The sequence below is a fragment of the Pelodiscus sinensis genome, chromosome 15 (genome assembly GCF_049634645.1).
Source record: "Pelodiscus sinensis isolate JC-2024 chromosome 15, ASM4963464v1, whole genome shotgun sequence".
In the NCBI taxonomy this organism is placed as follows: Eukaryota; Metazoa; Chordata; order Testudines; family Trionychidae; genus Pelodiscus; species Pelodiscus sinensis.
The window spans coordinates 31,758,306-31,784,190 of NC_134725.1; the positions used below are offsets into that span (position 1 = coordinate 31,758,306).

General features: G+C 41.9%; 1 protein-coding gene across 12 annotated transcripts in view; it reads left to right on the forward strand.

The window, feature by feature from the left end:
• The window catches only part of PITPNM2 (phosphatidylinositol transfer protein membrane associated 2), a 263,306-nt gene that overhangs the window by 114,399 nt on the left and 123,022 nt on the right, over positions 1–25,885 (forward strand). For all 12 annotated transcript variants that reach the window (XR_012896010.1, XM_075898565.1, XM_075898564.1 and 9 more), the window contains one exon: positions 24,756–24,914. Coding sequence is in view for 11 of the 12 variants with exons in the window: in XM_075898565.1 (XP_075754680.1) it covers positions 24,837–24,914 (78 nt within the window). In the remaining variant the exon portion in view is untranslated. The remainder of the gene's footprint in view (positions 1–24,755; positions 24,915–25,885) is intronic.

Here is a 25,885-nt window from a genome sequence, read left to right on the forward strand (position 1 = left end):
CTACGCTTAGACCTTCACATGGAAGATGCCTTTAAAACTTCTTGGATGCACTCGAGTACTTAGCAACGAAAGATGTAGCATCTAGCGATCCTCCTAAACAAAGCATATCATACTTACAGAGTTAATAGGGAATCTCCCATTAGCAGTTAACATTACAGGACCTATGAAGGATAGTTGACCAGTTTTGATTCAGTCCATTAGAGGCCAGCAGAACTCACTCACCCACAATACAGTAACCTTAATGGTAGTATCAGAAGGGTAGCCGTGTTAGTCTGAATCTGCAAAAGCGGCGAGGAGTCCTGTGGCACCTTATAGACTAACCGAAGTGTTGGAGCATAAGCTTTCGTGGGCAAAGACCCACTTCGTCAGATGCATGTAGTGGAAATTTCCAGAGACTTTAGAAGACTTTCACCACGATTTCAACAGCTTCCACCTCACCATCAACCTCAGCATGGATCAGTCTACATGGGAAGTCCATTTCCTGGACACCACGGTGCAAATAAGTGACGGTCACATAAACACCACTCTATACCGAAAGCCTACCGACTGCTATGCTTACCTGCATGCCTCTAGCTTTCATCCCGGACACACCATACGATCCATTGTTTACAGCCAAGCACTGAGATACAACTGCATATGCTCCAACCCCTCAGACAGAGACCTACACCTACAAGATCTTCAACAAGCATTCTGTAAACTATGATACCCACACAAGGAAGTGAGGAGACAGATTAACAGAACCAGACATGTATCCAGAAACCACCTGCTACAGGACAAGCCCAAGAAAGAAACCAACAGAACACCACTGGCCATCACCTACAGTCCTCAGCTAAAACCTCTTCAACGCATCATTAGTGACCTACAACCAATCCTGGATAATGACCCCTCACTTTCACAGGCCTTGGGAGGCAGGCCAGTCCTCACCCACAGACAACCCGCCAACCTGAAGCATATTCTCACCAGCAACTACACACCGCACCATAATAACTCTAACTCAGGAACCAATCCATGCAACAAACCTCGGTGCCAACTCTGCCCACATATATACACCAGCAACACCATCACAGGACCTAACCATATCAGCCATACCGTCACTGGTTCATCTACTAACGTAATATGCCATCATGTGCCAACAATGACCCTTTGCTATATACATTGGCCAAACTGGACAGTCCCTACGTAAAAGAATAAATGGACACAAATCAGATATTAGGAATGGCAATATACAAAAACCTTTAGGGGAACACTTCAGTCTCCCTGGACACACAATTGCAGATCTAAAGGTAGCCATCCTGCAGCAAAAAAAACTTCAGGACCAGACTTCAAAGAGAAACTGCTGAGCTACAGTTCATCTTCAAGTTTGACACAATCAACTCAGGATTAAACAAAGACTGTGAATGGCTCGCTAACTACAAAAGCAGCTTCTCCTCTCTTGGTATTCACACCTCCAGATCAGCTACTAGAAGTGGGCCTCATCCTCCCTGACTGGATCCACCTCATCATCTCTAGCCTGATTCTGGCCTGCATATTTATACCTGCCTCTGGGAATTTCCACTACATGCATCTGACAAAGTGGGTCTTTGCCCACGAAAGTTTATGCTCCAACACTTCGGTTAGTCTATAAGGTGCCACGGGACTCCTTGCCACTTAATGTTAGTATATTTAAAAACCTTGAAACCCAGGTTAGGTCACTGTTTACATCAAACATATGTCTGTGGTGTACGTAGCTATAATTCCCAGTATATAAAGGGAGTGTATGATTTCTCACAAGGATCATGCAGGGTATTGTACCTCCTATTTGATATACTGACAGCTGAAGCCAAAATACTAAGAATAAAGAAAGTCTCAAGACATGAGCACTAAGCAAATTAAAGAGGGCAAATTATAAACCAGATAAGGCTGGACAGAAGACTGTAAGAGACAGAGCTTAGTCTGATGTTAGGAAAGGCATAGTGTTCTTAGGTAGGTTGTTCTTGTATATTGCTGGAATGCTTACAAACAGCACTGTCATACAAGAAGCCAAACCCTACAAAACTTTACCCAGATATCAAGTACTGCAGGACTGGGTTCTCTAATTTTACTTGTGCTTCTGTTGGAGTAATCATGCTTACCTAGAATATAACAGGTGTTTTCAAATTGAAACAAGAATTCATTCTTTCCTGTGAATATTTTAATCAAAAGGTAGAATAATGCTATGATATTTGCAGATTGAAATCAATGAATTTGGTTAGTACTGAATTTTCTTAAAAGGACACTCTTGGAGGAGACAGAATGTGGCAGGGACATGTGTGATATGCTCCTTGTTTATACTAGCTGTGGAAGGCTGAAATTGAATTCTGTGTCCCATCTTTACTAATTGCTTTCTGTTGCGTGTGCACACAATGGTTTGTTATTGTAGAGTTGCCCTTGAGTATTGGGTAGCAGGTTTGATTTTTTTTTTTAAGAATGAAAATAATTTGTATAGAAGTTGAAGAGTTATAAGAAATCTACTCTTGGGAAATTGTTATTATATTTAGCATTATAGTTAATCCTTCTTCTTGCTCTCTATATGTTTTTTGTCTAGGACGAAATTTGGCACAAAGTTTCTCACCCCCATGGGAATCTTAATAAAATCAAATCTCAGATTTTTAGAGCAACGGACAGAAACTCTTAGTTCTGAAAGAAGAATCCATTTAACTGGGGCAGTTTCCAGGAATGATCCTTTTCTCTGGAAATTGGTAATAGTTCCAAGTTGTCACTTCCCCTCTCTCTTTCTCTTTTGTGTCTCTAGCTTCTGTTTGTCTGGAAGTGGGAGACGGTGGAGGGATCACTTGAGGATTACCTGTTGTGTTTACTCCCTCTGGGGCATTTGGTATTGGCCACTGTTGATAGACCGGATACAGGGCTAGATGGACCTTTGGTTTGATTCAGTATGGCTGTTCTTATGAAGCCTCCATGCACAAGCCTGCTGCCTGATTTGCAAAATAAATATGTTTTCAAACTGTCTTGTGGATGTGAGCATAATCATTCCAGCCTTGGAGATGCTTTTAAAAAACACATAATCTCCTTCTAGCTCATGGTCTCCAATTTCTCCATTGTCTCCATCTTTTTTCACATGCTGCATTGTTTGATCATCTGAGTCTTCTCTAGCCACCTCTCAAGAACTGCTCCCTCTCACTGGAACCACCTTTCAGGTTTCATTTAGAGCTTCTCTCTTCTCACTGAACGGTCTCATCCATGAACAATTTACTAATTGCAACTCTGAATACCCTGCAGGGGGAGATCACAAGATCAAACACAGCTGCTGCCATGTTACATGGCCTTTCACTCGGCTGCAGCTAAACAAGCAGGGACTAGAGAGGGAGAGGAGGTGATGGCTGGATGCTGAGGTGGCACCTGGCTCTGTCAGGATGTGCACAAAGCCCCTATGAGAGTCCACGGCGTCCCATATTCCCCCATGGCCACACCCCTACAGCCCTGGTCCTCTCTAGGGGCTACGGACAGTACCGAGATGCCCTACTGACCGGGGTGGCAGTTCCCTCCTCTCTCTCCAACTCTCATGCATGGCAAAGTGGCGCCATGTGAGTGTGAGGGTCCTGCGGGACAGTGCTCCCTCCCCAGGCTGGGCCACACCTTGCCAAAGTGCTCAACCCAATGGATAGGCGGCCAGCTCAGAGCAGGGCATTCTTCAGCAGCGTGCATGGGGCGAGCAGGTCTCTGTTGCAGTTGATGTGATACGGGGGAAGCGCAAGGTCAGCAACTCCTCATTCAAGAATCCCGCCTCTGTGCTGACTCCCAGTGACATGGTGACCAGAGATTGGGGAGTAACAAGAGGCTCACTGCTGCTGCTGACTCTGAATCCAAAGAATGAAATGGGGTGGGCAGCCTCGCCTGAGGTGCGGGGATGTGGACAAGCCCCCATGAGAGCCTGCCACGTCCTGTGTTGCATGGGGGATGGAGGGAGGCTGAGCTCCAGCTATAGATTACTTTTAAAGCAGCTCCAGACCACTAGTGGTCCATGGGTCACATTTTGAGAACCATTGTATTAAGGGATGCTGTATCCCTTCCCGTCTCCAGGTCACCCTTTTACAGCTGTCATTGCAATATATAGTTTGAAAGTTTACATAGAAGCAAGGAGACCAAACAAAAGTGGGATTGACTTTATTCTTGCAAAAGTTGTATTAGTACTGTGCTGAAACATGCTGCACTTCTGATTCAAAATGTCTCCTACACATTTAAATATACAAAGGTGTGGCTGGGTTCCCTCTTAGGACTGTCAGGGTCATTTTCTGCAGTATAATTAACCCTTTCTCTAACTGCAATCTCTTTGCACCTGGGTTTTATTATGATCGACTTCGCTGCAGGTATCCTTTGAATTGAAGTATGTAAAAGCTCTGTTTTGCTATTGGGAATTATTGGACAGAGGACTGGACTTATGGAGAAATACGGGGGTTCAGCAGGAAGTTGATTAGGGGGTTGTGAGAAGAAATGTGACTTAAAATCCACTTTTCCCAAATTTAACAATAAAGCAAAGGGAACTGTATTTCTTTAACTACTTCAGTGCTTTGCAGATGTTCAGCATGAATACATATTTGCTTTGCTGCTTCCAGAGTTTGCTCGCATACAAAAAGAAATGTATTTTTCCCCCCTCCAGTACAATCTGGCTATGTAACTTACATCCATTGTCTTTGTGTCTCCAGTTTATATTAGCATATGAAGAATGCATGTCTATTCACTTTATAGCTAGTATATTTAAAATGCCTTTTCTCTACTTCCATTTACCCCATCATGCAAACTTAGCTGTTTTGAATGTCAAAAATGGCTGCAGAAAACAGACATTCAACCAAAAGTTTCCAAAATGAACATGTTTTGTAAAAATACTAGTAATTTGAGGACAGTATTGGGGATGGTGAGATCTCACAGAAGGCCAAATTTTACTACAACACCAAGATTGTTTGTAAAAAGAATTTCCCAAAAGAAAGACGATTGACATTGTTTCACACAGTTCTGATATCCTTTGGCAGGTGAATGTGATTTATTTGGATCCTGCCTTCGATTCTGTTCCTTGTTCTGCCCATGGCCTCCTGAATGATCTTGGGTGAATTCCTTACTTATTAGTCTCTGCCTCGGTTTGCCAATGTTTAGCTAGGATAATGTTTTCTTACATAAAGGTGTGATAATGTTTCTTTATTTAAAGGTTCATGAGGAACACTTAAAGTCTGTTAATGTTCTCCAAATTATTAGACAAATACCTGTCATGGATGCTGTTTGGTCTTGCCATGAGTAAAGGGAACTGGGATTGATGACCTTTCAAGGTTCCCTTCAGTTCTGTGATTATAGCCATTGGCTACAGTAAGTTTGGCAACTCAGCCTTAATATTAATCTTCATTGATACAGGATGGGTTGAAGCCTCCAGTCAATTTTAGAGAAGACCTCAGGAAAATTCCATTCTCCCCATCAATATTTGAGGCTGTCTAGAAACATGGTTGGTTACATTCTTTAGGGTGTGCAAATATGAGTGTGACTAGCACGTAGAGAGGAACAAATCTGCAGTGTTCAGTGCAAATCAAAGACCTCCTTGGCCTCAATATGAAACATCATAAATCCAGGGCTTACAATAACTGTGGTTCAAACACAAGGTCAGGCTTCCTACAGGGGAGAGCCAAAGGGTCAAGCTTCCTGCAGTGATTAATTGCTTGTGGGTACGAATGAAGGCTCATACCCACATGGACTCTCCAGTTCCTATGACACTCTCTCCTGAGTTTATATCCCCACCTGCTGAAGAAATGGGGGCTGCTGTCAAGTAGCCTTGATAAACCAGCAGGAGTTTCCTGGGAGCATGCATGGGGAGAATGCCAAGAACCTTACCATTGGCAGTAGCAATGGAGTCTGTGGCTTCCTGAAATGGGGATTTCACCCGTGACTTGGAAACTGCTGTGTGGGATTCACAGGGGCTTTAGCGGTTCTTTATTCTTGACATTTAATTCAGAGCATGGTGCTGCAAATTAGAGTAGTGAAAATAACCTCTCTCCCTCTTGCACTGCTTCTTGGCCCCTTTCCTTCCTTGGCAGCAAGCAAGTCTGCATCTACTATGACTCATGCACTGAAATGACAGCTTTTCTGGTATTCCCTGGGCTTACCCAATGCTTGACTGGCTTTTCAAGCTGCGCTGTTTGTCATTTATTGATAGTCAGTCTGGAATATTTGATAGGGAAATACTTCTTCTCAGAACACTATAGAAGAGTGGTTATGCAGTTATGGGAAGAGTTAGCACTGTGGAAGGTGCTCAGTGGCTATACAAGCTCTTGGGGAGTTTTACCAATTAGACATATTGCTCCAGGCTGTAAAACAGAAAATAACTTGTCACCAGACCTTTCTTGCTAAGTCCCTGTGCCTAGACCTTAATGAGAAAGAAATAGCACTGGGCCTCTTTGTCCTTTCCACGGGGGCTTGGATATCAATTTTGTCTTGCCATTTACTATACAGATATTTATCTAGAGACTGGATGAAGTTAGCATTACCGTTTATAGCACTATAAAAATCTGCAGGTAAAGTTACTGCAGGCAGGAGAAATATAAGGATGCCTGTTGTCAGTGCTCCTCTGATCCACAATCCTTCAAAAAATGTAAAATAATTTGAACTTTATTACAACCAGCTGGGATAAAAGTGCTATTTCAATTACAGTAGCCAGACAAGAGGGCCCAGTGCAACTCCCACTGATGTCAATACCAGTCCGCTTGGCTTCAGTGGTATTGGATAGGTCCCAGAAGACAGCCTGGTGCATGGCTTTTCTGAAACTACATACAGTGGTGCAAACATTTCAATGCAGTTTTCAGACCTTTGGCTAGGGCCACTGCTGTTGCTGGTTTAAGCCTGTTGGTGACCTCCCTAAAGATCAAGTCCTCTAGGAAACACTCTGTGCCTCTTGCACCACTCTTCTGAAGAAGTGGGTTGTGCCCACAAAAGCTAATTTTACTGTCTAAATTCTTTTCATTATCTATATTCTTTTGTTAGTTTCCAAGGTGGTACCGGACCACTTTGAGGTTTTTTTTTTTAAGTTACAGACTAACATGGCTACCCTCTGAGACTTTTATATCGGTCCTGTTGTTTTTGGTTCAAGCAAAGTTATTAAGTAATGAACTTTGGGATCTGAGTTGTCTCTCCCTGCAACTCACTTATTTGCAGCTCTAGGACATGCTTATGTTGCTGGGTTTGTGGTGTGAGTCCTGTGCTGCTCTTGCTTCCTGCATATGGGATAGTTTTCTGTAGAAGAAATACAAAAATGTTTTTGGCTCATTAGAAGTGTCTTTAGGTAACAATGGTTCAAACTTTATTAGGGTTGCCAGGTGTCCAGTTTTTGCCTGGACTGTCTGATATTCAGGTCTCCCATTCGATAAAAAAACTGAAAATACCAGACTTGTGAAATGTTTCCTGTTTCCCTCAGATGGAAGCCCAGCAGGGACAATTTTCCGTTGCTGCATCTGGCGGGAGCGGGGGATTGAGGAATGCAGGGCCATTTAAAAGTGCAGTGCCCTTTTTTGTTTTTGGTTTGTTTTTGGTGGGGGGTTTTTTTGGGGGGGTTTTTTTGCTTAGCAACTTTGGTCTCCCCCTTTTTTTCCCGGTGGTTTGTTTGTTTTTTTGGAGGGTGGGGGAGGTTCAGTATTTTATGTTAAACCATCTGGCAACCCTAAGCTTCATTGGAAATGTCAATGGTTACACTGCAGTGAATTGAGAGTTAAAAGGGTTCTTGGTAAAATTGGCTTCAAACTAAAATGTGCCACTGAGTTTGCAAATATTCATATCCTGATTTCCCAGCTCATGGCCAATTTCTAATTTCCAGACTGCATCTTAACTTTTGTGTACTTGTTCAATTGGAATGGTGAGAATATAAGATCCCAGCCACCTGCAAAATCTTAGTAAAAAAGAAAGAGCATAGAAAAATCAATATGGCGTTTTCCTTGAGCCGTCACAAAAAGAACAGTCTTTGAGTCTCAGAGGGCTAGCCATGTTAGTCTCTAGTTTTAAAAACAATGAGTAGTATTGTGGCATCTAAGAGACTAACACAAATATATATAGGATCATGAGCTTTTGTGGGGAAAACCCATTTCTTCAGATTAACTTGACTGCTCATTTGAGGATGTGGGTTTTTCCACAAGACTGCTCGTTTTTATGGTCTTTATGGTTTGAAGTGGCTTAATTTCAAAATCCTAATATTCTTATGCCCAGGGCATTGCAGATGAAAAATTAACAAGCAGTTAAAAACCATGCATCAAGAGTAAGAAATGTCCAGCATCAAATGGCTGTTAAAAATAATAATTTTTTAAAAATATGAAATTTAAACATTTGAAAATAAATCCTTTTTGGGTTGAATTGGTACAAGGGAAAAAAATGGTTACAGAAAATGTACCATACATCAATAGTGTGAGAGGAATACTGCTGCCAACCATTCCATTTTATGAAATGCCAGCAGTTTTCGCAAAATTATTTATAAGAAGATTCAAGTTTTAAATCTTTAAAACTTTCATCATCGGCAGCTGTTCTGTGTCCAGGAATATTCTCAGAGATGTGACCAGGGACTGGCAATTGACTATATTGCGACTAAAATGTCTTTCTTCCACTTCCAAAAACTGCCAAACCTCACCCTGCTGCTATTGCAGTGGCGGCATTCCACTACAGCACTGAAGTACTAAGTTTAGCTCCAGTCAGAAGTATGAGCTTTTGCATGTTCATGATGCAACCAACTCAACTTTACTCCCTCCATTATAAACACAAGAGCAACAAGATGTTCTTTCTGGAAGATATTGGGTCAATTCCTGGCTCTTGCTTGCTGATGCTGTGGTAGATGAGAATTATTGGCTGTCCTAGAGCTTTAATAGACATACTGTTTATGTCTATAAACACCTACTCCTCTCTTGCCCTGGAACTGTATGAGGGGACAGAGTAGTGTGGCCACAGTAACCCTATAACCCACTCAATCTGGCTGTTGAACGGGCTCTGGGATCATGAGCAGCCAGAAATGTATTGGAATTACTGCTTTTGTTTTTGCTCGAGAATAGACTAGTACCCTGGCAAGCCCTTGAATAAAGCTAATAAAAGTGGTTTAATGATGGCTCAGCCTGACAAGCCTCTTTGTTGTTCTGAACTTAAATAATCAATGGGCAAGAGTTAGAAATTAAGAGAAAATGTATATCTTGTGCGTAAATCGCTGAAGAATCCAGTATTGCCTAGAGTAGCAGCAGGCACTCGTGTGCAAGTGGCTTGTTAAAGAGGAGCAGCAGGTTTTGTTAGACTGCCAAAAGAAGACATCCCACCAATCTACCAGTGCAATTTGGACTTGTTTGCGTCAACTCACAATCTGTTTAGCTGAAAATATGCTGAAAACCTATACATTATTTAGGTGTTACTAGAGGGCTGCACGCTCCTGCTTGCTATGCTCGCTAACCTCCCTCTCTGGGGGTAGGTGTTTGGCTTGGATGGTGGAGGGAATCCAGTCCCAGCTGCCCCACCCCCCACACCGCCCCGGTGGCGCAGCTCCCTGGGGTGTAAAGCGGGAGCTGGAACTAGAGGAACCCATGCCCAGAGGCTGACCATAGCAAGCAGCTGAGGACAGAGGCGGGCATTTTTGTTGTCGTGAGGACACAGATGATGTGATGATGTCACTGTGTTGTTCCACAGGAAAAATATTTTTTGTATATATTAGAGATTAGAGGCTGGGTTCCATGTTGCAGTCAATAGTAGGAATGATTTGCAGTAGCAATAAGCTCTGACATGTAAAAATGTGTCACTTCGTGTGTGGGGGGAAGAGGGAGGATCAGCCCCTTAAATGTACTTATTGATTGATTAATATGTAAAAGTTATTGATCATCCATGTACCTTCATTATCCTGGTGCATCGTCAAAGAAAGGAAATATAAGTCTCTTCTTCTTGAAAATCACCGTAAAAAGCACTTATCAGATACTATAAAGCTGTCTATCCTGCCTCCAACAGCTGCCTTTTTACATCAAAAGCTAAGGAGACACTTTCAGCTCTAGTATTTGTCCTACAATTGACAAGTACTATTTTCCTTCTGTTATAAATATCTTGGGGTACGTCTAGACTACAGGCTTTTGTCGACAGAAGTTTTGTCGACAGATACTGTCGACAAAGAGCATCTAGACTACATTCAGTTCTGTCGACAAAGCAAGCTGCTTTGTCGACAAAACCCTGTAGTCTAGACACAACCCTAGATGCAATAACACCTTCTGTCGACAAAACTCTGTCGACAAAAGGCGTTATGCCTCGTAAAATGAGGTTTACCAGCGTTGACAAAACTGCTGAGTTCTGTCGACGTTATGTCGACAGAACTCAGCGGTAGTGTAGACGCAGGTATAGTTTTGTCGACAAAAGTCCACTTTTGTCGACAAAACTCTGTAGTCTAGACACACCCTCGGTTTCTGTTATTTCTACTCCAGCTCATCTGATGAAGTATTTACCTACAGAGCTCAAGGTAGTATATATTTATATTTTGTTAGTCTCTACGATGCCATAGGTATACTTGTTGTTTTTAAAGTTACAGACTAACAGGATACCTCTCAAACTTTTTATCAGATTATGCAGAGTAATTATTTTCAAGATTTTGTCTCTGAAGGCATTATGCCTTGTGTGAAACCTTGTAGTTAATTTGTTGGTATTATGGATGAAAGAAGCAAAGCAACTGACACAGCTATTAATGTTCACCACAGCTGGACATGAGGAACATAAGCAGTGTTCCTTTTAATACTTTCCATACATGTTCACATTTTTTCCATCTATGTGAGAAATAAATTATTTTATGTGCACCAAGGTGTGTATGAATGTGTATCACCAATAGAAACACAAACGCTAGCTGTGGATGGTCTGCAGCTGGGCTGATTTTTAATTTCTTTTGAGCGGCCGCACAACAGTATATCTTACAGGGAGCAGTGGTCCCAAGCTTTGAATCTGAATTCCAGTATTGGGCATCATTAGACTTTCTCTGCTCATCCTTTTCTTCCTGAATTCTAAGTAGCTGGGCAGCTTTCCTGTGGGCTAGACAATGCACACTCTCTAAGTCCCTAATCTGTGTTTAGGAAAGGTATACCTAACACTGACAGATTCCAGTGTGGAGTATTGTGAAGCCATGTTGATGACTCCATTGTTAAAAGTGAAAGTTAGTGGACGAAAAGTGGCAACGTATCAATAGCATAGAAAATGTCCTCCCCGTCCATAGAGTCTTGTGACTTTAGTAAAAATATTTTTTGTCTCTATTATTTGCTCCTGACCTATTAGTCATCAGGAAACAGTGAGCTGGAGTCTATTCTGGCTCATGCATGATCAAGAGAGTTATCTAGGTCCCCAATTCTGTAAACACTTTAGCTTACATTTAGCATCATAAATGTGGATAGTCTCATTTAGCTTACAGATTCCTGTTTGATCTTTCTGTACCTCAGTGGCTATGGATGACTCCATAATTGAGAGTGTAATATATTTTTTCTTTTTTATGATTCCATCTTTAACTCAGGTCTGAATGTTCTTTTTAACAACTGCCATGTTCAGATTTCCAATCTTAATCCTGGATCTTTTTTATTTTTTATTGTGCAGTATATAAATGGGTGAGACACTACTGATCAGTCAGCAGCCCTTTCACAATTGCAGACTGGGTTTTTTGTTGCAGCTTTGAGTTCAGAAACCTCCAGTTTTTAATGTGATTTTTGAACTTGGGAGCCCTGCATGTTTGCTATCCTCCTCCTCAGCCTCATGGTTGAAGACTCCAAGTGGTGAACTGACCACAATCTAGCAAATAGGACAGATGTATGTGGAAGCTATTTCTCCCTCTGCACTTTATTTTACTACTCTAACAGCACCAATTTAGAGAAGAAATATGTCTTATTTTTAAAGCCCTGCAGGAATACAAAGTTTGTGTCTGCATCCATATCTGCAAAAAATGAACTATGGATATCTGCAATCATTATCTGCAGATGTGGATTCCTGCAAATGTAAAGTGAATATCTGTGGATTTACAGGACTGCTTATTTTCATTACACAAAAAGACATGTTCTTAACTCAAGTTAGCTCACTCATAATGAAATCCTAGTGAAGATAAGGCGGATTCAAGTTTTCATGTGAATTAACAGGTAGAGTAAAACGAGGCTCCCCCACAGTGTTTGAAAAAGTTAAGTGGTCTTTTCTGTGACAGCGGGGTTGCTAACAAATGTCAGTGTTTTAATGGCAACAAGGCACCATTAATTCTGACTACGCAGTAGTTAGATATCATCTACCATGGGAGGGGTATGTGGGTAAGGCATTGACCTCTCCACTACTATTTCACAGCAGGGTGGCTATCATGTGTGACCTATCTCACAGTAAATCACATATTTGTCTGGTAGGAATGACAAAGCCTTCATTGGCCCTAAGAGCATTGGCTAAATATAATCACACGTTGTCTCCTCCTAATCACCTCCAATTGGCCCCACACAAACTTGTTGACTTGAAGAGTGTAGGACCAATAGATACTTCCAGGACCATCTTAGGGGATGTCTTCACAGCACTGGGAAGGTACAATTTCCAGTGCAGGTAGACTGTTCCAGTTAGTGCCTAAAAATGGCAGTGTGGCTATGGAGTACAGACAGCTAGCTACCTGAATACATACACAGGGGTTGGTAGCAGTGTAGTAAGGGAGCTAGCTCCAGGTTTCCGGCTATTGTGAGGTTCTGGCTTAAGCAGCGCTAATAATTGTCTGCCTGCCTGCTCAGGAAAGTACACTTACAGCTATTGGGCTGCCATACCCAAAGTCAGAAAAGCCATCTCTAAGAATTCTTGGCCAGGCATTACCCCTCTCTGGGTGCTGTCCACAAATTGCACAAGCTTCCAGATGGCAATTTCTTAATAAGCCACAGCTATTGGCTTTACCATGGAATAGATGCAAAAATACCCTCTTTTACTGCCTCCCTTCAGGTTTGCTATATCTATTTACAGCAGCCCCCTGCAGTTATCAGTTTGTTAATGCTGCTCATGTACATTTTTTTTGTACCCAGTTATTTTTAGCAGCGTGATGCAGAGGGCCGTGGGCGAGGAACAATACAGAGAGAGTCGGGCGTGCGTAGTAGTTCTCTTCAGCAGACCCAAGCCTTCAAGAGCCTGACCACAGTCATTCTATTGCAAGCCTTCCATCAGGGCACATGTGACATTTTTGTGACAATTGCTTGAAATGTGCTTAAAAAAAGTTAATTTGGAAACATTTATCATTTAATCCCAGACGTGTTCCTTTTTTTAAACAGTAGTAGAGAGGGAATTTTAGCTTATTTTATTTTTTCCCCTAACCTGATCCATGACTTCACTATGCAGCTCAGGTTTCTAATGTCTCTCTTTATTTCATTTTTTCATAACCTCCAGGCACAGCATAACCTTAAACATTAATTTTCCAGCTTCCATTCGGGTAATGGATTTCCCTACTATTGAATCCCCTTAGAGCTAGGCTGCCAAAAGCTGAACTGAACACTTTGGGGACCTCATGCAGTGGTGTCATTAACACAATAGAAAGAAGGAAACACAATATTCCTATACCCAGATGTTGCAGGATAGCATAAATGGAAATGCTTATAAGATGCTGCATTGTAGTTTAATTTTTAAAAATGTTTCATGAATCATATTTTGCTGAAAGCCAGTGTTTTACTGCCCAGTGAACTGTAACAAGATTTAATGGCTACAGTGCAGCTGTATTGCATTTGGACTGATTCCATCATTCTGTTGTAATAAACATTGGCTTTACAATGGGCTCTTAAATTCTACAAGTGACGTCAAATTGTATCTAATAATGGGAAAAAGATTAAGTGCTGTAAATTCAGCTTTTTCTCTTAATGTTTTCTTCAAGTCTTGCGGCGTCTCCTCCCCAGTGCACTATTGTCTACATGTTCGGTATCTCAGTGAATTTGTTCTGAGCTTTGCATCTTAATAGCATCATCTTCTCCACATACTCACACCTTCTTTTGTTTTTCCTTTTTATATTCCTGAAAGTGTGGGACTAATTGTACTTCAGGTTAGAGATAGACATGGCTAAGGTAGGCATTCTGCAAGCTTTTTCACTCTCACAGTTCTTCTGATGCACTATAACTCATGTCTGCATTCAAAACACTGCTCTTGGGTGGTACTTGTTTGTGTCTAATGGTGTGGTGATTTTATGATGAGGGCAAATATTGTGTAGGGAGGACCCAACTAATTTTTACATGTGACCTAAGAAAAGTTTTGAAACAGATATTTTTTAAAGGAATGTTATCAACCTCAGTTTTTTGCTAACTAATTTCAAAAAATATTTGGTGAGACAGATGCTTTCAAACCAGCATGATGTGAATTGTACATTTTTAAATGAATTTTTCTGCTCCCTGAAAATATGGATATTTCCATTTAATTCGTTTTTTCTTTGCTAAAGAGGAAAACAGACCAACTATACCAAAAGTGCTCTGTAATGCACAAGATGAATCAATTGAAGGAACAGAGAAAATATTTTAATGCTAACTACTTTCAGATAGTCAGTGCTGTTTACAGCAGTCATAAGTTACTGCATCGAAATGTAGCTTTTCAACTTCACACTTAAGTGTCAGATGAACTAATCCACTTGATTGTGCATAATGAGTCACCCTTTTTAAAAAAAATCATGCAATGTTCACATGTTGTTTAGCCAACCCTCGTAAACAGTATTTTTCCCTGAATGAAGTCGCATTTAGCATAATTAACTTAGATCTAAATACCTTTACACCATCGTTCTCATAATGTTGGTCTGTGTACCACTTGTCGTGTTTGCAGTGTTGGTAGATTTCAGATGTGGGTGTGGTACTGCCTGCCTATTGCACACTCTCCTCTTAGGGACCTCTTATTAGATTGATAGCATTTTAAAAGGAAAGCATTCAGGGGATGACTCCTTTGAAAACTGGTTATTAGAACGAACATTCTAACACAGTTGGGACAGACTTTTTTGGAGTGTGGGAGGAGAGACAGGCCTGATTCAAATATTAAATACCATTCTCTTCAAGAAGAGGTCATTTCAGGAGTTAAAAGAAACCATTGCAACAGACCCAGACCAATGGGTTGTTGCAGTCTGATGGAAGGTAGATATGCTGACCTCTGGCTGAACAGTTTTCTGTTCCCTGAGTAACCGCGGAAGGGGCTGCTATAGTGCAATTAAGAAGAGCTTGGGACTAATTAAGAGCTTTCCAGAAGCAGCAGGCTAATCTGAATGCCTGCAGCCCATCTATAGGGAACTGTTGGGGCTCGTTTAAAAGGCTTGCACTTGTTGAGGGCTGGAAGGCCGAGGTCTGGGAGTAAAGAGGTGCTCTGGGAAACAGTGGAAGGATGTGGACTGGTACCAGGAGAAAGGTACTGGGAGGAATTGGTTGGAGAAGTGGCTCAGGGAAGGGTTGCAGCTCTGGTGGTAGAGGAAAATTAATACCTGCCACTGCCATTAGGGTCCCTGACCAGAAACCTGGAGCAGAGGGTGGGTCTGGATTCCCCCCAATCCTCCCTGCACCACTATGGAGACTACTTCTGAAGGGGCAGTTTGGGACTAAAGAGGGTTCACCCAAAACCTGTTTGATCTATGATGAAGATGGCTTAGTAGGTTGTGACCCTTCCTGTAGCAAAGGGCAAAGGGTTATGTGGAGGGTCGCAGCAAATTTCTTAGGCAAACTCTATCCTCCTGGAAGTGCAGGACCCATGGAGGCACGGCCAGAGCCTTGCCACACCATATAATAGCTAAAGAAGGGCTCAGAACACAAGAGATGTAGAATTTTTAAATAGTGTTTAGGTGACACCTTTACAGTCCCCTTCAATATGAATTGATTTGTTTTTACTGGATTTTACAGTTGTCTCATTAACTACTATTCAGTTCATAATTGCATGAAGACATTTTGAATAAAACTAATTGATACTTAAGTTATGAATTCTGATGTTCTTAAATAGTGGGATCTGGGTAGAAAGCGGATGTCTTATACGAAGAGGTGAAAATTCAGTCATTCCCATTTCTTAACTTTAGATGGTATAATGTAGCCTAGTCGATAAGGTGCTATATTAATACTCTGGATACTTGGATTCAGTTCTCAGCTCTGCTTTGCTGGGTGATTTGAATCAGTCACTTGCCTTCTGTGTGTCTTGATTTCTTTATCTATAAAACGGGTAATGGTACTAACTATATTTGTAAACAGTTTTGAGTTTTACAGATTAAAAGTGCTGTGTAAGAGCTAGATGTTAAGAGTAAAAATAAACACAGACTCATAGAACATTAGAACTGGAAGAAACCTCAAGAGGTCATCAAGTCCAGTCCCCTGTCCTCATGTCAGGATCCAATACTATCTAGACGAGTGGGGGTAAAAGGGCTTCCATGGGCAGGATGTGGCCCGCCAAGCAGGTTGATCCGGCCCACGGAGACCCTGCCTCACCCCTGCCCTCCAGGCCAATTAGTGCCTGGGGGCGTGGGAGCACACAAAGCTTCCTCCTGCTATGTCAGGAGCACACGTGCCTAGTGGTAAGGAGGAGAAAAGGGGCTCCCCCACCCCCAGACCAATCATGGTCTAGGGATGGGGAAACCCAGAAGCATCCTGACCCCACCCCTTCCTGTTTAGGCCCCATCCCCATCCCCAGCCAAAAATTATTGCCCACCCAGATCTAGACCAACATCTTGGGTTGATGCACTGAATGGACGCACATAATTCTAATTGTGTGGGATAAAACTCCTATCTGTATCTAGAAAAGGCTGTTTTCCATTGTTTCATGTTTTTAGGATTTTATTTCTCCCCTAACAAATATGTGTAATACTAGTTTCAACTTGGGGCAACACTACTGCTTCTGCTGTTTAGCAAGTTTGAATCCTAGCTCAGCTCCATGTACTGCAGAAGGAGATCTCAAAACATATTAGCAGATCAAAAATTAGTTGCTGAGGTGACAGCTGGGAGAGCTTGTAGCAATGCAGCTACAGTCCCCGGGTTACGTACAAGATAGGGACCGTAGGTTTGTTCTTAAGTTGAATTTGTATGTAAGTCGGAACTGGCGTCCAGATTCAGTCGCTGTTGAAACTGACCAGCAGCGGCTGAATCAGACACACCTGGGGCAGAGCAGCTGGAGTGCTGCTGGGTTGGTCTGGTAGCGCCGACCCTTGGCGCGGCGGGACCAACCCGGCAGCACCCCAGCTGCTCTGCCCCAGGTGTTCCCAAGTCAGCCGCTGCTGAAACTGACCAGCGGCTGACTACAGGAAGCCCGAGGCAGAGCTGCTCTGCCCCGGGCTTCCTGGAATCAGTCGCTGATCAGTTTCAACAGCGGCTGAATCTGGACGCCTGGGACAGAGCAGCTGGGGCGCTGCCGGGTAGGTCCCCGCAGCGCTGCACCTCGGCGCTGCGGGGATCAACTCGGCAGCACCCCAGCTGCTCTACCTCAGGTGTCCCCAAGTCAGCCACTGCTGAAACTGACCAGCGGCTGATTCCAGGAAGCCCGGGGCAGAGCAGCTCAGCCGGAACGTCTCAGCGGTCCCGCCGCCCACGTCCTCCGCGGCAAGAAAAGCCGCTCCGCATCTCCCTGGTCTGCTGGGGGGGCGGGGACGACGCTAGCTCCGCATCTCCCTGGTCTGCTGGGGGGAAGTGCCCCTGCGCCGCCAGAGGTGGCGACAGTGGGGGAGGCACCCCGCACTAGCTGCGCCCCCCCCCCCCGTTTGTAACTAGGGGTCTGACTTAAGTCGGACTGATGTAACCCGGGTACTGCCTGTACACAAGTAATGGGTATTTATAGCTGGAATTTATCAGGCAGTGATTGGTTTTCCCACATTGGACCCAACCGACAGGCTGAACAGCTAGAAGTCTGTAAAAACAAAAATGTTTTTTTTTTTTTCATTATAATCAACCCAGACCTTATAGGACCATCCCTTCAGCTTGATCAGGGTTTGTCCTTCAGGACTTGTAATGTTTAAGTATCTGCTATTAATGGTCTTCAGTACTCATTAGCTCTTGTTCCCTAATTACAAGGTTTCAGTTGTCATCAGTCCTTCAGTAGAGTACTTTTTGCAGTCCTTGGAGGAGCTTCATTTTATGCTGAAGGGGCGGTGCTAGTGACTCCTCAGATCTCTGGTGTCAAACTGATTCATGGCTTGGATTGAGGTGTTCAGATATCTGCTGATGGATTTGGATTCTGCTGAATCTAATTTTTTTTCTTTTCAAATGGAAGTTTCTAGGCCTTTTGTGATAGAAACCTTCACAATCAGACCTTCAGGAAGGTTAGTTCAGAGGTGGCACTGCCTTGAAGTATGCTGCTTCAAGAGTCTTACTTTAAAATAAATGAAGTCTATAATTACACACCTGGCGCATACATAGTTGCAGTTCTGCGTACAAAAGAGTAATGGTGTATACGAATAGCCAAATAGCAGAGGTCCTAAAAGTGCTTTGTGTCATTATTTCCCTCTACTGAGTGAATGTAGCTTTATAATATTACTAACTAGCTTTGAGTTCCTCAGATTTTTGTGCCCTCCAGCATCTGCAGGTGTTCAGCACCTTGAAAAATCAGGCCCAAGATGCCTGAAGATGGATAGCCAAAATCCAGAGTCACTCTTGAAATGATGCCTTTAGTAGCAATCTTATGGCCATATTCCACATCTTTGCATAACCTTCCCTTTTAGTGGTGAGGATTCAGCAGTGGATTAGGTTAGTCAGTACATCTGTAGACCTGTAATTAAACTTTCATTGGTCCCAAGTTACAGACTGTTGACAGTCCTGCTCTAGAATCCTATTTTAATTTCTCAGTGGTTGTCACCCTTAAAAGCTTTCCATTTGCTTGAGATAACATTACCTCTGTGTGGTGTTGACTGTACTTGATACCAGGAATAATGCAAGTATCAAAGTCATGTTATTTGCTTGTCTATGACAATCAAAAAGTCTTTACAAGGACAGCTACTGTCCATCAGTGTGAGCTGGAAATAACGCTGATAAAGTGGATTAGCTCCCAATTTGCATGTATCTTCTGTGTGAATCTGGACAATAAGCATATTTTATCCTTCTCGTCAAAATGTTTTTTCCTGGGTTGCCACTAAGTCACACTGCAATGTTTGACACAGCTGGCAATTTAAATTAAAAGCAACCCAGACTCAACATTTTCCAGATTTTTTTTTTAACTCAGACTGACTTGAAAAAAATTGCTTTATATGTGTTGAGTGCTTCATGTCCCTCCTTCAGGACCATGTTGCTGACCCTAATCCTTGTGTACATTGCCTTGACTATTCTAAGAGGGGTGGGCGAGATTCTGTGGCCTGCGCTGTGCAGGGGGTCAGACTAGATGATCATAATGGTCCCTTCTGACCTTAAAGTCTATGAGTCTATGACTAGCACATGCAGCCTGTCATCGAAAATTAAATCCGATATTTCAGCTTTGGTTTCCTTCAGAATGTTGGTTGTTTCCTTTTGTGGAGTATGTGTATATAACTCTGCCATGGCTGGCTTTCTTAAGTGCAGTCTGGGACCCAAACCTGGGAACAGAGGCCACAGAAAGCATTCAGAAAAGTACAGTCCAGATGGGTGAATCCTCTGGTTCTGCTCTTTTGTGGAATGCTTGGAGGCAGCAGCAGACTTGTCAGTCATGTCATATTGGACTAAACCAAAACCCTGGTTCTGAATTCACTGAACTTTTGGAAAGGCCAAACCTGGAGGGGAGCTTTGCAGCTAGGGCTTGTTCAACTCATAAAAACTGAGACATGACCAATACAGCATATTCTAGCAGCGCCTGACTCTAAAAGACCACATGCAGATTGAAGCTCCTGGTGGGTGCTATCGTATATGCTTGTGGCTCTGGTGCCTTTTCTTTTTAAAATTTTTTGTTAAGGATGCAGTAAATTAAACCGTCTTGTGTCTTGGTTGTCTGAGTTTGTCTGAGTTATTACTTGTTGGGGACTGAATTATAAATATTTTTTCTTCATCCTGGTACTGGTTTCCTGCCATGTTAGTGCTCCTAAGCTAATCTTTTGTTTTATTCATCTCTTGCAATTGACTAAAATATCCTGTTTTTAACAAGAGAGTGAAGATAGGCAATGATGGTTGTACCAAAGTGCACCTGACACTGTTTCAGAGTATCTAAAGAAGATCACCACGACATAGACTGAACTGGTCCACACCACACAAGCATCCAAATGTTCTGGTAAATCTTACGTGAATATCTGCTGTAAAAGTTCTGTTCCTAACTTCTTTTTGGAAGTGCAGGTCATTATAACATCATGGCCCATCTCTATTCAATATTATTGCTTTGTTCCATAACATTGTTTAAAGTCTCTTAAGATTATCTCCACCCCATTCTGGAATGTTCCCAATGGAATAGCCTGCCAGAAAAAATTCTTCTGATAGAGTGCACATGAATGTGGATGTGTTGGGGGTGACAGAAGTATTTCCCTCAGGGACAATTTTCCTGGAGTTGCACAGACAGGAATAATAATTTTAAAGCAATAAAATAGCATGTAAGAGAATTAAAAATGAAAAAAATCATTTAAAATTCAGTGCCAGACAGATAATTATTCTGGGCAAGTCAGTGAGCCAAGATAGGTTTGTTTTATTACCTCCCCTTAATAAGAAGAAAAATATTGTAAAAAGTCTTACAGGCTCCATTAAACACCCCAGCAGTCTACCACCCCTATCCTGCTAATACCTATACAAGTGTGTTACGTGTTAATAGTCCCAGTGCATAAACTGAAGAATGTGTGTAGGTGGTTGCAGGAGTGGGCCTAAACTTGCTTATGAGAGACTGCTTCTTGGAATGGCATAGCGAGATTCAGGTACAAGATAGGAGTGAGGAAGAGCCAAGGTCTAATCCTGATTTTGACACTTACGTACTCTGTGATTTGTGCAACAACAACAAGGAGTCGGGTGGCAGTTTTAAGACTAACAAATTTATTAGGGCATAAGCTTTTGTGAAATACAGCTCACTTCTTCCGATGCTATTGGCAGGCTTCATTCAATATCAATAAAATGTAAGTGCCAAGTATTATAAGGAGAAAACCTTCAGAAATTGGCAGCGAACTAGAGGGCCCTAACAATATTTAAAACCTGCTCACGGGGTTCAGCAGTGATGCAGAAGAACTACATCACATCACTCAAGATGCTATCGCTTGGCTAGACGACTATACACATGCTAAATAAATAGAGAAGAGATTGCTTCTTGCTCACTACTTAATTCACTAGGTCATGTGGCTTTTGTGGGATCACTATCCCTAAAGTAAATTTTAGGATGTAATGTGTTATCTGTATTAAGCTATGCAGGTATCTTGCTGTATAATGAGATAGTGGACTGTGCTTTCACTCTACTGTACAGCTCTGCTTCTCTGTTTGGAAGCTAATGATTAGTGTGGGGTGGAATCCTTTGATAAGGTTTGAGAACTCAGCTGCACTTTTCTTGGAGTTATTATAGTAAGCTTCCCAAAAGTTTTGCTGTGGTAAACCTTTTATTTCATTTGTGGTATTAAAACTTCAGATTGGCATGTATTTATTTTCCATGTATTGCACCTTTGCTTCACATTTCTAAAAACTGCCTCTCTTCGGGGACAGCAGCCAGATTGTCATCAGTCACAGCAGCTGTTACAGGAGTCATACAGTGTGCGCTGTCCTGGAAACTTTACATGGAGTTCTTCTTAGTTTCAATAATCCTAAAATAATCCTCATTGAAAGTACTGTTTTATTCTTTGAGCATGTAAACATTAACAGTTTTTATTTCCTCTGTTTTGTTTGGGAGGGGGAGCTTAAAATCTTGTCTTATGGTAGGACATCTCATTCTAGCTTTCTAAATATATACAACTAGAAGATTTACTTGGTGGTGTTTGGGTCCCTAACTCAATTTTTGTTTTTTGAAAAATAAAATGAAATTGTGCATGCTTCATTTAAATCATTACTGTGGGGTGGAACTGGAAATGAAGAGGGGTTCAGTATGCAGGCTGTCCTGGGGAGAGAGGACAACCCCAGCTCTCTCTTACTGCAGCAGCCTGGGGCCAGGTGAGAAGCACTCTCCTAGCTATTGCAGCTTAAGTAGACAGCTGGAGAAGAGGTGCATGTCCCTTAACTAGGGCAGGTCTAGGTTAATCTGCTGCCCACACTCCCTAGCCAGAGTGAGGAATACAGCAGACTGTGCACTTTCCCCTCACTCCCTGATGAAGGGAAATAGCCAGCAGTTTTTCTCTACAAATGTGGGGGAGCTTCAGCCCTCTTTCTCTCCCTCCATCCATCCCCTCCATCTTCCCTGGGGGATAAGAGAATGGGGACTGCGGCAGTTCTGGATGTGGGAGGGGGGACTGCGGTAGTTCTGGATGTGGGAAGATAGTGCACCCCTAGCCAGCCCACCACATTCATCTGCCTGGTGAGTCTGTCTCTTTTCTGTATGGTTTTATGAAAAGCAACTCCATTCCAGGCACATCACATTTTCCTGGCACATCCAAACCCTTACCTTGCTTTATGTTATGATTAAGAGGAAGCTGTATACCATATTTGGTGGTCATAGCTGTTACCATTTAGGAGGAGTTCTTGAAAAGACAGACATGCACACACACACATATAAACAAACTCTCTCCAATATATAGTAGATAAATAATGGAAACCAATATTCACCTGATTTTAAAATGAGAACTGTGTTATAGAAGCGTGTTGTAGTTATATCAAAAGAAACTGTATCTATCTTCTGTAAACAAGTGTAAGATCCTGAAATTACCTGTCTTGTGAATGAGCCATTAAACAAATGTTTTCTGTTGTTCAATTAATGTTCTTTTATGAAAAAACTAGATTTACCCATTGTTGCTTGGATCCTTACATCAAATAAGTTTTGGTTTTCTTCATTTAAATCATTATTCAGAGGTGGGCAGGCTACCTTGGGGAGAGAAGACAACTCCCACCCTCTCTCAGTGCAGCAACTTGGAGTCAGGTGACAAGCTCCTGTTTATGGCCACTGCAGCTGTAGGGGGCACTGTTGGGGGAGGGGTGCATGTCCCTTCATTGGGGAACAGACAGGCAAACTCTGTGAATACAGCTGTCCTTTTCTCAGTCCCTGCCCCCTGCTAGCTCCATAGGGTTATGGCTATCCAGGTCCCAATCTCTGGCCCCTTGCTGCCCTTTGTGGTCATTCTACAATATAACTCTTTCCTACCAGACCCCTCCCTTTCCATTTTCAGAGAAACAATTGAATTCCAGGCACATCCCGTTGTCCTGGCAGAACCAAACCCTTAGCTTGCTTTAAGTAATGATAAGAGGAAGCTGCATATCAAATTGGTAGGCCTAGCAGTTACCTTTTAGGAGGCATTCTTGAACAAATGTACTTACAAACAGGCAGACAAATGCACATTTTCTAAAACACACACACACACTCACTGTAATTAGATACAAAAATCTAGGTTAAAAGAACATTATTCAAGTTAAAAAATAAATCACTCAAAAGTTAGGAATGCCATATTTAAAATTCCCTATGCTGCTTTTTTCTGCTTCCTTGTAAACATGGTAAAGGGATTTTTCCTCTGTTTTTTTGCAAGAATTATATCAGAACAATTTCATTAAGCAGATGTGGCAAGAGGCCTGTATGCTTGCTATAGCAAGACACACATTTGGGATTTATTTGATGGAGAAAATGTTTAAAAAAATCATTTATTCTAGTGACAATGTTACTCTGTAATGCTGCTGAAGTCGATGTTATCTTGGATAATCTGCCTACAGGACTAGGCAGATTTTTACGCCGTTGACTGCCAGAAGGAATTTTGCGGTCTCGATTCAGTGTTCCTTGCTCCTTCCTCTTCTGACCTTTCCATTTCTATGTTTTGTACTGCTTCGCAACCACACCATCTGCCATGTCCTGGGTATTCATAAAGTTGCTCTCATAGCCATCTGTGTTGATCAGTCCCATTCTCTTTTACATTGCACATAAGATATGTATTGTAGAATTTTTTTCTTGTGTTTAAAAAATACTGCAGTTGAGTTCAATGGAGAGAGGATTTCATCCCTGGACTTCATTGGCGGAAAAAGAGAATGGATGCTATTAATAATAATAGTGGGAAGAAAAATACCTTTTACAGACCACTGTTAGAATCCAATTTAAGTTCTCCAACATGGTGCTACTAAGACCTGAGGAAGTCTCCTAATTAGTCTCTCTTGTTAGCTGCAGCACAACCATGAGAGAGGATAAGAAGATCTGATGTCCCTGAGTGGTTGAATCTCTGATGTGTCACTGAGGGTGTGTCTAGACTACATGCCTCCGTCGACGGAGGCATGTAGATTAGCCAGATCGGCAGAGGGAAATGAAGCCGCGATTAAAATAATCGCGGCTTCATTTAAATTTAAATGGCTGCCCCGCTCTGTCGATCAGCTGTTTGTCGGCAGATCAGGGCAGTCTGGACGCGCCGCGCCGACAAAGAAGCCTTTCTTGATCGGCACAGGTAAACCTGGTTTCACGAGGCATGTCGACGGAGGCATGTAGTTTAGACGTACCCAGAGATTGGAGAAGTACACTATTGTCCTACAACAAAAGCTTCACTTTTTCATTTTCAGCTGTGCCATATCTCAGCCATGGAGATGTATTACATATAAAAAAATCTCATTGATATTGTGGCAAAGGTCCCTAGGACTATGGCTTTGATGGTGTTCCCTATAGAAAATAAAAAATCTTATAAGAGTCTGTTCAACTTGATGCCGGTTCTAAGAGAACAATCGAGATTTTTCTTTCTTGTTTTAAGACAAATTAATGTCTCTAAATGTAATAATGTAATCAGTGCAGGAAATAATTGCATCTTTCTGCTTCTATTTCAGAGATCCTGAATTATTTAAAGAATCCCTATTAGAAGTATCTGGATTGCATTTCTAAACTGACAAAAAGGCTTGGACTTCAAGATGCTTATAAAGGAATATCGTATTCCAATTCCAATGAGTGTGGAAGAGTATCGGATTGCCCAGCTGTACATGATACAGGTTAGTAATAGTTTAAACAGACACATAATGATAGACCCCGCTGATTTACAAAAATGTTATTTTGGTCTTTACTTGTGCAAAAAAGTGATGTCTTGAGGAGGAACGTAATCTGGAGTTTTTGGCAGACTTTTCTGCTTTTTTGAATTTAGTTTTGCTTTTCAAATATATTTGACCATCTTCTTTCAAGTTAAAGGCTGGAGCCTACTGTCCTTAAACTAGCAAAAATCCCTCTTTTCAAAGAAGAATTAGAAGTAAACAGATCTAGTACAAACTTGGGAAGTATCACACCTCTGGATAGAAGCTTCAGAGGGGTAGCCGAGTTAGTCTGTAACAGGAAAAACTTAACAACAAATAGTCTAGTAGCACCTTTAAGACTAACAAAACATGTAGATGGTATCATGAGCTTTTGTGATTACAACCCACTTCTTCAGATGTCCGAAGTGTTGGAAGTCCAGATCCAAGAATAAATAAGGGAAGGAAGAATGGAGGAGAGGAAGAAAAAAGAGACAGTGAGTAGATAAGCTTCAGAGAGCTAGCCAAGTTAGTCTGTAAGAGGAAAGACTTAAAAAACAACAAATAGTCTAGTAGCACCTTAAAGACTAAATAGTTACAAGAGATTGATAAGAACCATTAGTTTGCACTTGGAAAGGAAGATAACCAACACCAGATTCTACACAGACATCAAGAACCATTAGCATCTTCATTGGTTGGTTGATAATGTGCGAGCCATCAGATATCATGATTCATACCATTTGTGTGAGAATTAAACCTGTAAATGAAGTTAAACTCTAGTTCTTCTCTGTGTATTTGGCTTGTGGAATTGGTCTGAAACAAAACAGCAACTTGGAAATCCATTAATCAGCGTCCAGGAAGATTAAAGTGTTCTCCAACAGGATTTGTGTGTTGTCTTTTCGGATATCTGATTTGTGTCCATTAATTCTTTTCCGTACAGACTGTCCAGTTTGGCCAGT